Here is a 14,108-nt window from a genome sequence, read left to right on the forward strand (position 1 = left end):
GGGTTTTATGATATGTAAATATATGTATAATTATATTAAATATAATATATATATATAATAATTATATATATAATAATATATATATATAAAGATGGATAATGCAATGCCATATTGATATAGACATATAAATCCTCACTGACCAGGCATTGATATATCATAGGTATATATATAATATATATACATATCTACACACCTATCTACTCATACATGCGTAATGATAGCAAGGTATTACACACACTCCCCATGACTACTCGGTGGAAATTGATTTAGAAATTTGAAACCGAAGTCAGGTGTACTGAGGTATATATATGCAAGATGGAATAATACAATGCCACATTGATATAGATATATAACAATCCTCCCTGGCCAGGCCTTGAATCTAGGTCACTCCAGGTATGAAACCGGAGGGCCAGTACTAAAACCAACCATGCCACACGACCCACTAAAATGAGTGTGCAACTAGGATCTAACTAGCTCAATAGACATTATATATCTACCATATATGAGTCATGATAGCCAGGTTTTACACACACTCTCATATCATATTTATATTTGTGTGTGTATATATATATATATATATATATATATATAATATAATTATATATATATATATATATATAATATATATATATATATATATATCATCATCAGCCTGAATCAATCCACTGCAGGATGTAGGCCTCTCCCAATCATTTCCAGCTTTGTCTGTTTTGTGTTTTTTGTTTAGTCTTGGCCCCCAAATTTCATTATTCTTCATGCCACCTTGACCTATTATGTTATCTATAGCCTGGTCTGTTAGTTTCTTTGTTCATCTTTCATCTAGTCTCCGGCATATATGACCTGCCCATTGCCATTCTTTCTTTTGATCCTCCCAAGTATGTCCTCCACTTTTGTCTGTTCCCTGATCCACATCACCCTCATCTGATCTCTTGGGATAATTCTTAATATCAACCTTTTTATCTCTCTCTTATTAGTTTCCTCTCCAGTAATTGGTTGTAGTCCATGTTTCTGATCCATAGGTCATAATTTGGAGGATGCATTAGTTAAAGACATCTCTTTTTAAAAATTATAGCAAGGAGCCTCTTAGTATGTTACTGTGACTGTCAAAGGCACTCAAGCCTGACTGATGTCACTTAAATTTCTTCTTTGCTAGATGTGTTTGTCTGTATCAGCTGCCCTAAGTATATATACTTGTTCACTACCTCTAGCGCTTCATCTTGACATGTATCTGCTCAAATTGAGTTCTATTGTTGAACATCATCTTAGTCTTTTCTTGTTCATCCTAAGTCCGACTTTCAGACTTTCTCTATTCAGATTGTGCAAGGACACAGCTTCCAACACAGATTACTGGCCAAATAGCAAGCCTATATACTGGTACTTGAAAGTGCTGTAAAGTGTGGTGGGCCTGTCGACCTTCTCCCTGTTACTTCAGGGGTGAGGCAAGGCTGTGTCCTTGCACTAACACTTTTTTGCACCTGCATGGACTGGATAATGGGCAGAGCTACTAGCCAAAGTCACTGGTGGCAGCTCTTGATGCATTTAGCAATGAGGTGAAGCTTTTGGGCCTAGAGGTTCCTGGATCAAGACCAAGAATCAGGACTTTGGGGGCCTTTTAAAGGCTTACGCTGAGGACTTAATCAATAAGAGCATTTGGGGATGTCGGTATCTATGCAAAAGGACCAAGGTATATGTCTTCAAACCCTTTGATATTGCCAGTTTTGCTCTATGGAAGCAAAACCTGGATGCTATCTAGTACCTTGGAGTCTCGTCTTGATGCCTTTGTAACAAGTCTCTTCACCGGATCACGGATACATTTGGGTAGGACCATGTGTCCAACTGTCAGTTACCCCATGAGACTAGGATAGGACCTGTTACTTGCGTGATCCGGGATCGCCAACTCAGGCTATATGGGCACCTAGCTAGTTTACCTATGGATGACACTGCTCATCAGTTGTTTCTTTGCAAGACAATCCTGGGCGGAGGAGGCCCATGGAACAACTTAGGATGTCATGGCTTGCCAGCTTGAGGAGACCTGTTGCGAGGAGTTAGAGAGGGCCAAGGGCCTGCCTGGAGACTGCCATGAGGGACCCTCATGGCTGGAAGCGAAGGGTGGATGCAGCCCTGCACCCCTGTCGGCGTTACCCCCTTGATGATGATGATATCCACCACACACACACACATATATCCATATATATACAAATTTTATATATATGGATATATGTATCCAATATGTATATACATAAATTTTATATATATGGATATATGTATCCATATATGTATATATATAAATAATTATATATAAATTTCACACACACACAAGTATGAAAATATAAAGCACTTTACTATGATGAAACACAATGTAACTCTAAATAACAGAATTCATGTAACTTATTGCCATGGGCATTTTGATATTCAAGCATGGTACAACTTTAAGGATACCAACTTAAAGGTGTGTAAGGAGTTCACCTTTGGCCAGGATACTGGGAAAGGGGCAGTTCATTTCACCAAAAAATAGCACATGCAGATATACCCTGGCTTTAGGGGCATAAATAATAATATCTGAGGGATCCTTAGATAAAAGAGATACAAGGATAATTGTAATAATTTTTTTTTGTATGATTAACCCCTATGATCTAGATGACATGACCATCACATCATGAAAAAATTTGGTTTGAGTGGCAGATGACATGAACATGCAGTCGGGAAAATTTGGCTGAGGGCTGGGGTGACAGGAACTTACTGTCAAGAGAATTTTCCCTGAAGGCCAAGGTAACAGGAATGACTCAACACGAGTGGACAAAGCTCTTGGAGGGTGATTAGACTCAGTGGGCATTTAGGAAGGCTATGACTGGCAGCCCAGGTTATATTACAAAAAAATTGAATACAAAAAGAAATTTGAATGTCATAAATAACCAAATGTTCCTTAATGTTATTATTATTCTACTGAGTTATGTTATATGGAGTCTGTGCAAGGAATACAGTCTATTGCCATCTGGATAAATCAAATCAAATGACGAATGTAGAAAAAAAGCTATAAATGCTCATGCAAAAAAAAGAGAAATAACAATGCAAAGGGAAGGCATAGAGTCTTGTCACTGCATGAGTACTACAAGCTACCCAGTTTAATACCCATATTTTGGGCTACATACAGGCAGTGAAGCTTCCAGATCCAAGGGGCTAAACTGAAAAAATACCATTTAGGTATAAAAAACTACAATCAGTCCATTTACAAACCTGAGTGTGATACTTGTGAGGTATCGGGATACTCGGGTGGCAAAGACAGCACAAGAGTTACTCTCACATGTGTCTTCGATATTCTGTCCAGTTGCGGGGACAACAGTCACCTCCACACCATCAGGCATTCCACTGAAGAAAGAAAGAAAAAAAAAAGTATTAACCCTCAGAAACACAAAAGTCTTGGCCAAAAGTCAACTAGACTTGATTGTAAATCTATATATTTGAAATGGAGGACAAAATAAATGTTAAGGACTGGTAATTCATATTAGGATACTTCTACATGCTGTATAAGTAAAAAAAAATAAATTGAGAGAAAAATAATACATTTTTAAAAAGAAGATAAAGGTTACTTACAGAGGCACTAAGACAAAATATCAACATTATAATATATATATATAATATATATATAATATATATATATATATATATATATATATATATATATATTATATATATAGACTACTTTTCACAAAATATATTATCACAATGAATGACAAATAAACATGATATTCTTCTGAAAATCAAAATGTGAAAGGCTTTAAAAAACAACATAGCACTAAAAAAAATGCTATAGTGGTCAGGCAGTTTTGGTAACACTTCCACAATTCATTAAAAGTAGCAACCCAAATCTTACAAAGATTTTACTACAATGAATGTTTTTACATTTTAAGTATCCCAGAGTAACAGAGATTAAAACATAATTTTCAAAGTATAATATATAAAGTGGTACATTAAGATGTTACTGCTTCGGGCTTAAAAGTATTAAGTAATAGTTAATGTCCACAAAATCTCTCAGACTGAAAGAGAGCTAGGATAATTCACCTGAGGTTTGTATGGATTATATATATACATACATACATATATATATATATATATATATATATATAAAAATATGTATATATATATATATATATATAATATATATATATATATATATATATATATATATATATATATATATATATATATATATATATATGAGTTTGAAGATATGATCATTTAGTTTGACTAATTTCTTTAAAAAAGTGGTACATTAAGATGTTACTGCTTTGGTGCTTAAAAGTATTAAGTAATAGTTAATGTCCACAAAATCTCTCAGACTGAAAGAGAGCTAGGATAATTCACCTGAGGTTTGTATGGATTATATATATACATACATACATATATATATATATATATATATATATTATATATATATATATATATATATATATATATATATATATATATATGATAGTATTTATATATAGTTTAACTGGGAAAATTGAAAGTATTCATATTTAGAGTAATACGGAAACGTCTGACCTGGGGGAAAATATGATCAAGTTACAATACACAGATGTGACCTTCTTAACTGCCGATTTTTGTATATCACCAGGGTCGGACAAAGACGCGTTCTCGGCAGTGCCTGCGACTTTGACCTTTCGGAGAATCTGGTCATTTCTGCATCATAGGAAAATCACCTCAAAGGGCCGATCGAAGGGCGGACCTATGAATTGCGACGATCCGCAGCCAGCCAATCAGGAAATAGCAACCAAAGCTGACACTTGGATCAGCCAACCTATTTTCCTGTAAGACGGGATGCCGACCCGAGATAAAAGACAGCAGCAAAAACAGCAAGGACACACTTGGCTACCGACCTCGACTGCCCACACCAACCTCCAATTATCTGCTCCCACCAATTGTGATTAGTGCTAATATTGATCCTTTATTTCCAGAGTCATTTCTTGTCACATATATATATCATTCGTGTATATATACTGTGATTATATATATTATATCATGTCTATATACTGTGATTATATATATTATATCGTGTCTATATACTGTGATTACTGAAGTTATAATATATTGTCATCGTATCAGCTGCTGTGTTTGACACCAACCTTTTATTCTCTATGGTGGATATTAGAGTAATCTTATACCCATCACAATATAAATATATAAATTATATATATATATATATATATATATATATATATATATAATATATATATATATATATATATATATATATGTATGTATAAAAAAAAAAAAAAAAAAAAAAAAAAAAAAAAAAAATAATATATATATATATATATATTTTATATATATAATATATTATATTATATATATATAGATAATAATATAATAAATATATAATAAAATATTATATATATATAAATATAAATAAATATAAATAAATTAAATAAATATAATATATATAAATATATATATAAATAAATATAAAAAAATAAATATTTATATATATCAAGTGCAGAATGAAAACAAATTGTTACGTTAAGTACAAAGACTAGTCAATTCGCATAATTTTAAATTAACTTTCTAAAGGTGTTACCTATATCTTTTCTTTAAAAAATCTCAATACAAGTATTCAAAATCTTTGAGTAGTTTCTACAAAGTATGGGTTGCAACCCAGTAATTTGTCACAGTGTCTGACAAGAACATTATATATGATAAATAAATATTGTACACAAATGAAATGCATAAACAGATAAAATAATAAAAATGGGCATTTTTCACAACAGATAAAGAGAGTAAATACTTGCCACTAGGGTAATATATGAAATCAAAATAGATCATAATAAAAAAAGTTTGAAGATATCATTTAGTTTGACTAATTTCTCCCACTATTGAGATATTGAAAGTCTCTGCCAACATATCTGAAAGCCCTGAAGTGTGGCAGATCACTGCTTGCAATTCTACAGATTTCTGTTTTTCTTTTCTTTTTTCTTTTTTATTTATTTATTTATTTTTTTATTCTTTTTCTCCTGTCTGTCTGTCTGTCTCTGTCTCTGTCTCCACACACACACTCACATCTTACTATGTTTATATATTTGTTGCACTGATGTAAAATATTTCTTTATTATCCAATCAGTGTTCCACTGCCTTATATTCCAGGATTTATAATGTGGAATACATGTCAGATTAAAGGAGAGAGAAAATACCTAAGTACAGCTATAAAACAATACTTATAAAAAATGCTGATGTCTTATACACATTACCTGTGTCCTTGCAATACTGTTACTTCATCTGGCATAATTGCTTGTAGTGCTTCAATCTCTTCAATAATTCTGAAAGCAAGAAAATTGTTATTTACAAAATGGTGAAAACACTGTCATATCAGAGAAACATATCCTGAATATGCTACAAATAGAAGAAAGAACTGTTGAAAAAATAACAGTGTGCACTTCTATTTACTCTTCAGCCCAAAAATAAACTTAGCACTATTGCTGTAATGGCCACAAATGTTGATTCACATCACAAGAACAAAGTAATTTACAATTTTAATATCAACTGCTATAGGCAAAATACCATGCACCTCCAATTAGTCTCATGCATTTTTCTTATTAGAGTGAAAGCTCTTGATAAAGTTGAAATAGTCGAGTGAATTTGAAATTAAAATGAAGGGCGATAGTCTGGCAACTGAGATTCTTTTACATCATGACTCATGATTGGTCATCATAGTCATGTGGTATAGGTTTCAGTTTAGTGCAAAGAAAAAACTATCAAGAATACAATTTTCTTGATTGGTCTAAATTCAATACATATCCATACGTGGAAGATCTTTTGGGAACCATAGTTTCTTGTGGGTCAGAAATATGACTGGCATTTTAAATTTTGAAAAAGGGTGGGAAACTGGAACCTTCATGCCAAGATTTGATCATGAAAGATGTGACCTGACACTGTAGATAAATAAACTCCATTATAAGCATGAAAATCTCCACACACATTGCCGTATGAACCAGAAAACCTATCAGATTTGGGGACTTTGCTACTAGACCTCCTTCCATTCACCTTATTTCTCTAACTAGGCAGAAAAGTCTGACAACCACTGAAGGGCCCCTTCCCAATCATCTTATTTTCCTAGCCAAGGGATTCACTCCTGAATCCTTTCCCAACTGCCACTTTTCCTCCCTGGCTGCTTGCATCTATCATAATATTCAATACATTTAAAGGTCAAAATTGGGCTTCCATTATTGTGAAGGATAACAGCATGTTGTGCCTTAAAGGGCAACAAATCTTTGATTTGTGAAGTGATGTGCTGGAACACAATAATTGATTTCACAAAATGTTGTATTATCCCTGAAATTTCTACTAACTTATTTACAGTTCACTTAACCAGAATACTGTGAAACAATTCGGAAACACAAGTAATACTGTTAAGAAACTTCATTTCCATTAAAAGGAATGAGTACTGTGACACAGGAAAAAAATATTTCAAATATCAAGTATATGACAAAAAAATAAAATCCTACAAACCATGGTGGAATGCAAAATGTACAAAAATCAGAAAAAAAGAAATACAGCTTATAATAAATGAAAAAAGGCCTAATAATGAAAATCTAGAATATAAAAAACTATTAGCTGAAGCTGGAAAAAATATAGAAAAAGTAAAAAGAGAGTCCTGGGAAAAAAATTATAGTTCAATAGATTTCAACCCCCCCCCCCAAAAAAAAAAAAAAATAATAAATATATATAATTATTAAAAAGATAACAGGATGGGCATCACAAAATAATTATCATTTAATTGATAATGACCAACCAGTCACTGAAAGAAAAAAGAAATTAGAAATATTCAAAGATTCTAAAAATGTAATCATAAATCAATCCAAAAACCAACAGAATCAAAATCATACAGATTCATTTGTCGTATGAATTGTCTTGAAAAAATATCTGAAAACATAGTAACAAAAAGAATAAACTGGTGCCTAGAAACAAATAATAAACTTAACATAGCCATAACAGGATTTAGACCAAATTATAAAGCAATGAATGCATTAAAAATGGTAGAAACAAACATAACAAATGCAATCAAAGATAAAACATATCCTCTTGTTGCATGCATAGACCTAGAAAAAGCATTTGATACAGTAAATCATGATTGCACTACTATAAAAATGGCTAATTTGAGAATAAAAGGAAATCTATTAAAATGGGTACATAATTTTCTAAAAGAAAGAACATTTCAAATAAAAATAGGAAGCCAAAATTCTGTAAAGGAACAATATCAAGTGGCGTCCCACAAAGTTCCCCTTTACACCCAACACTCTATAACATCATGATAAATGATCTAAAACTGACAGAAATAAAAAAATAATATACACAGATGATATAATACTAATAACCACAAGTAAACACCTAAATGAAGCCATAAATAATACTGAAAGAGGTTTAAAACAAGTAAAAGAATGGGCAGACACCTGGGATCTAAAGATAAATTTAACAAAAAGTAAGCTGTTATATTTCACAAACAAAACAAGAGTACAGCTACCAAAGATAGAATAGAAAATGTAGAACTAGAATTTACTGACAGTCAAGATATCCTGGGATTAAGATTTGATTCACCAAACCTAAAATGGACAAAACACATAGAAAAAAACATCAAGGTAAAATTTATTAACAAAATATAATGAAAAAAATATCCAATATCCTTATATAACTGGGGAGCAAAACAAGAATCCCTAATAAAATTTTATAATATCTATGTAAAACCAAAAATAGAGTATGGTCTGGCAATATACGAACAGCAAAAAACAGAATTTTAAAAATTAGAACAATACAAAACACAGCTCTCAGAATATCAACAGGATCCTTTAAATTAATATCACTACAAGCCTTAACAAAAAAAAAACTTTGCTAACTGACAGAACAAATGAATTAGCTTGTATACAGCTAGTAAAATTGTTGGGAAAAAAAAAACACACCAGTAAAAGAACTAATAACAAAAAAGATTAGAGAATTCATTTACAATAAAGATAAAAAATCCTGGACCTATGAAGTCATTGAGACTTGAAAAAAACTAAAATTCAATATGAATTTAAACAAAGCTCCAGTACCACCATGGTATGATTTTTCCCTTAAACTAGTAACAAAGTTCATAGACAACTTCACAAAAGACCTCACATCAATTTGGAAATTACCAAAAAATACTCAAATCATAGAAGCAGAGTTATATGCAATAAAACAAGGATTAAACTATATAAAACTTACCAAACTAACAAATACAGTAATTACTATGGATTCACTCTTGGCAATCTTAACACTAAAAAATCACAAACTCAAAAACTACAACAAATTACATATGAAAGACAAAAACTAATTCATACTTTAACAAAACAAAACAAAAACATCACAATACAATGGATCCCAGCGCATAAAAGTATAACTGGAAATGAAATGGTAGATGAGAATGGATTGAAACTCTGTTGAGTGAACATCAACTTTTGAGTGTAGTGAAAATCCTAATCTTATGGACTTCTGATCTCAATTTTGATCCAGGTGAAGACCTGAATCAATCCAATACATGGACCATGAAAACCAAACAAAGAGAACAAGAGAAGAATTAGAAAGTGATAACAAGAAAACCTAATCTTAAAACAACTGAAAAACAAAGAAAACCCGGGTGGAAAACACCGGAAGAACCCCAACCAACAAGTAAAAACCTAGCAAATATGGAGGTAGGAAATGAAAATTCCGTAGTACTAATTAAATAAAAAGATGGGATCTGCAACCACTAATTCCAACAACCACCCAAAATAATGAAAGCCATGAACAAATCAGAATTCAAAAATACATAGTTGAAGATTCCTGAGAGTGATAGGGGAGGTAAAGCCCTCAGATTTGAAATCAAAGCATATCCAAATTAAGAACTTTAAATAAACTAGGAAACTGGGAAATAATATGTAAACAGCCAACTTCAAATAAATACACAAACTGTTCCTATGGAACAATATACCCAGTTGAAACGGACTTAAATATAGAAAATATGAAAGAGAAAATAAGAACATTAGGATATGATCCAAATTAAATAATAGATGTAAAGAGAATTTTTAAAAAATAATGACAGAGAAAGTGAAATAAATGCATACCTACTAAATCACTAAGAATCACTTTTAGAGGGACTTTACCCAAAAGAGTAGCTATAGGCCATACTAGCTGCCAAATTAGACAATACACATTCCCTTGTAGCAGCACGACCCCGCAACCTGGAGTTCAGCATAGTTACCCAGGTTGGGTCACACAGGTCCACAGCCATGTCCGCGCTCATTGGACAGCGGGCTCCCCTCGTTCCCTGCGCGCTTACACAGCGCTAGTGTATTTAGCGCAGAGCCGAAAACGAGATCAGCATTCCCGATCCTCCAGCAGAACCAGACAACAGCAGCAGCACCAAAGGACTGCCCAGTCCTTAGCCGACTGGGGAGCCAGCCGGCTCCCCCGTGATCTCCGACTTCACTTCAGCACCCAGCCATACCTGTGGCACTCACACCCACACAATTCTCCCCAAAGAGATAAAGACACCAGTAACCTCAAATAGAAGATGTGCAACCATCCATCTTCTATACTGGTGACCCCGGAGTGATACGATATGGTATTTCGCTCGCTCGCTTTGCTCACTCTCTGGAGGGGGAGTACCCGTAGCAGCACGACCCGCAACCTGGAGCTCAGCATAGTTACCCAGGTTGGGTCACACAGGTCCACAGCCATGTCCGCGCTCATTGGACAGCGGGCTCCCCTCGTTCCCCGCGCGCTTACAGCGCTAGTGTATTTTAAACCGCAGAGCCGAAAAACGAGATCAGCATTCCCCGATCCTCCAGCAGAACAAGACAACAGCAGCAGCAGCACAAGGACTGCCCAGTCCTTAAGCGACTGGGGAGCCTGCCGGCTCCCCCGTTGATCTCCAACTTCCACTTCATCACCAGCCATACCTGTGGGCACTCACACCCACAACAGATTCTCCCCAAAGAGATAAAGACACCAGTAACCACAAATAGAAGATGGGCAACCATCCATCTTCTATACCCTATACCAAAATGTCATAATTGTCTAAGGTACAAACACGGGATAGTAACCTGCAAAAACAAAAAAAGGTGCAATAATTGTAGTCAGCATGGGCATAGTTTTAAGGATTGCCAAAATACCCCACATTGTTTCTATTGTGATGAGAACCATTTACCAAACACAAAAGAATGTAAAGTGCACAAATTAGCACAAGAAATAAACAAAGAAAACACAACACCAAACAACTTAGAGATAAAAAGACAATTACAACAACTAAAACCCCTAACACAAAAAGAAATTAATGCAACACAAGAAACAAATATAAAGACACAAACAAACAAACAAACAAAAACATACACAAGCCCATGAAAGCACATCACTTCAACCTACAGAAGACAACAGAACGCAAACATACACACAGAAATTGACAGAACCACAAAGTCTTACTTTAGGACAAAAAAAAAAAAAAAAAAAAAAAAAAAAACAACAACAAGACATGCACTCTAAACAACACACAACAAACAGAAATAAATGAACAAACACAACACAAACAAGAAGAAAACAAATCTAAAACAAAGAAAAAGACATTAAATTCACCAATTACATGGTCATTACCGACCCCAATAATGCACAGAGATAGCATAAATGTTAACAATGAAAGAAATCCTGAGGACTTTTCCTGGACAAAGGTTGCTAAAAAAACATATTCAAGATGATAACAAAAATAATAAATAACTTAAACTCAGACAAATCAATAATTCAAAACATAATGAAGTTAACCCAATGCTGACGGGGAAAATGAATAAAAAATGGGGAAAATGCTGTGCTCATTTTTTGTACTTTTGTGAAATGTCTCTGCACATAGATGGCTCTGCTAGTGCTTAGCCACAAAGGAGTCAATTAGTAGATCTTGTGACCTTCCCTGATTTCACCTTTCCTTGTATTGGCGGGAAAAACGAATTGTTTACTAGTGCTATGAATATCGATGTTTTTATTTTTATTGTTAAGTTTAGAATTAATATAATGTTATAAACATTAGTAACAACAAAATAAGATAGCATAAAATATTTTTGTAAAACAAGGAAAAGGGTGAATGGGCGAGACAGGCAGTACTCGTAACTGGCTCATTGGTGACTTAATATAAGCGTAGCCATCTATGTGTAAAAACAATTAAACAAGTAAACTCACAGTGGGCATGGCATGTTGAACAAGAAAACAAATATAACATATCTCATACACAAAGAAACTCCAGGAATAATAGCCATAACAGAGACGTAGTTAAAAGAGAAAGACAAATTCACTTTAAATAACTACACAATAATTAGAAAAGACAGAATAAATCAAATGGGAGGAGGTATAGCTATATGCATCAAAAATTACCTACAGTTCAAAGAAATCAAACTAAGAGATAGATATAAAGATAGAGAAGAAATTCTAGGAATAAAGATAAACTACAAAAACAAGTGGTTGAACATATTGTTACAGAAATGTATTTGTAACTATGTATATGTGTGTGTTGGTGGCGATGAAAAAGCATGCCAAACCAAGTGTTGCGTGATTGGCTGGCTGCAGGGTGTGTGTGTGTGAAGTGACTGCCCTTCCCGGACATGACCTGTTTTTTCACTAAACAATGTGGACTGTAATAAACCGTGGATTGCTACCTGCCTGTTATTTCATATCCCCGCCATCCCTGTAAACCCTCTTCAGAGGCTGCTCACCGAACCCAGTAGGACAGGGAGTAAAGGAGTGCAGCATCCTGACACATAGTAAGTTGCATGAGACACTTCGTGTTGGGAACTTGTCTGTGTGCGTAACCTGCTCCACACTGGGCATCAGAGGGAAGGGGGGGGGGGGTTATGTGACACTGGTGTCAGGAGTGGGATCTATAGGTCGATAGTGAGAACAGTGAGTGAGACCTTTGCACCGGTGGAACGTGATGGCTGACAATATGGTAGATGACATGACAGAAGGCACGCAGCAAATGGCGGGAGAGCAGGTAGTGTCCACTGGAGGGGCATCTGGCACACTACCCCCACCATCCTCTGGCACAGGAGGGGTGGATTTGGAGACAATAGTACAGATGCTGTCACAGACTTGTGAGACAATAGAACAGCAGGCAGCACAAGCCACTGAAGAGAGAGCACAGCAAGCAGTATGGCAACTACAGGCAATGTACAAATTAAAGGACGCAATGAAGCTGGAATTGGATGCGATGGAGACACGGGTTAATGACTATACAAATGACACTTGTGCCCATGTCAAGAAGTAGGTGAAGAGGGAAGTGGAAAGCTGGAGGAGGTGACAAGGGAAGTGGAGGCCTGTCATCAAGAGATGGTCACGCTTGAAGGGGCCTCAGCAAGTCTTGGTAGCAATGCGGGAGGAAGCATTGGTAAAATGCAACATTGCACCACAGGTACAAGACCCGCCAAAAGTGGCGTCACCTTCCTGGTCTCAACAGCACATTGTTGAAGGAGGGGCCCACCTTCCCTTCCTCTCTCCCCTTCACCCTCACAAAGGACCAGCTTGGAATAGCAGTGTGGCACGTGCAGCCACAATCGACAAGAGACAAGCTGAGTATGAGAGTAAGGTTTCATGGAATGCATTTCAGGCCCAGTTTGAGGCTGCAGCTAGGAGGCAAGGCTGGGACGATGAAGAAAAGGCATACCAGCTTGCTATTAGTCTAAAGGGTGCGTCTGTGAAAGTGTTGAAACATTGGACTGCTGCCCAAATACGATTATATGCCTGTGTTGTGAGGGCCCTGCAACGCCGCTTTGGCCGTAGCCAGGAACCAGAGGTGTACTGGGCTCAGCTCAAGACATGGACAAGGAGGCGGGACGAGCCCAGTAGGACAGGCAGTAAAGGAGTGCAGCATTCTGTCACATAGTAAGTTGCGTGAGACACATAGTACTGTGAACTTGTCTGTGTGCGTGAACTGCTCCACACTGGGCATCAGAAGGAAGAAGGGGGGGGGGGGTTTACATGACAATATTAATATTATACAACCCAAGTAATGATATAAAAACAGAAGAATTCCAATACTATACAGACCAAATCACAGAACCAAAATTAATAATGGGGGAATTCAATGC

The 14,108-nt window shown here is 35.3% G+C and overlaps 1 protein-coding gene across 2 annotated transcripts in view; it reads right to left on the minus strand.

Annotated features, from left to right (window-relative positions):
• The window catches only part of LOC119580923 (E3 ubiquitin-protein ligase RNF25-like), a 30,267-nt gene that overhangs the window by 4,492 nt on the left and 11,667 nt on the right, over positions 1-14,108 (minus strand). The window contains exons 2-3 of one of the 2 annotated variants that reach the window (XR_005229412.1): positions 6,243-6,311; positions 3,271-3,366 (exon numbers count right to left, since the gene is read on the minus strand). Coding sequence is in view for 1 of the 2 variants with exons in the window: in XM_037929165.1 (XP_037785093.1) it covers positions 6,243-6,311 (69 nt within the window). In the remaining variant the exon portion in view is untranslated. Of the gene's footprint in view, positions 1-3,270; positions 3,367-6,242; positions 6,312-14,108 lie in introns of those variants that run through there. The other variant, XM_037929165.1, reaches the window with a different exon arrangement.

This window comes from Penaeus monodon, chromosome 14, assembly GCF_015228065.2.
Source record: "Penaeus monodon isolate SGIC_2016 chromosome 14, NSTDA_Pmon_1, whole genome shotgun sequence".
NCBI lineage: Eukaryota > Metazoa > Arthropoda > Malacostraca > Decapoda > Penaeidae > Penaeus > Penaeus monodon.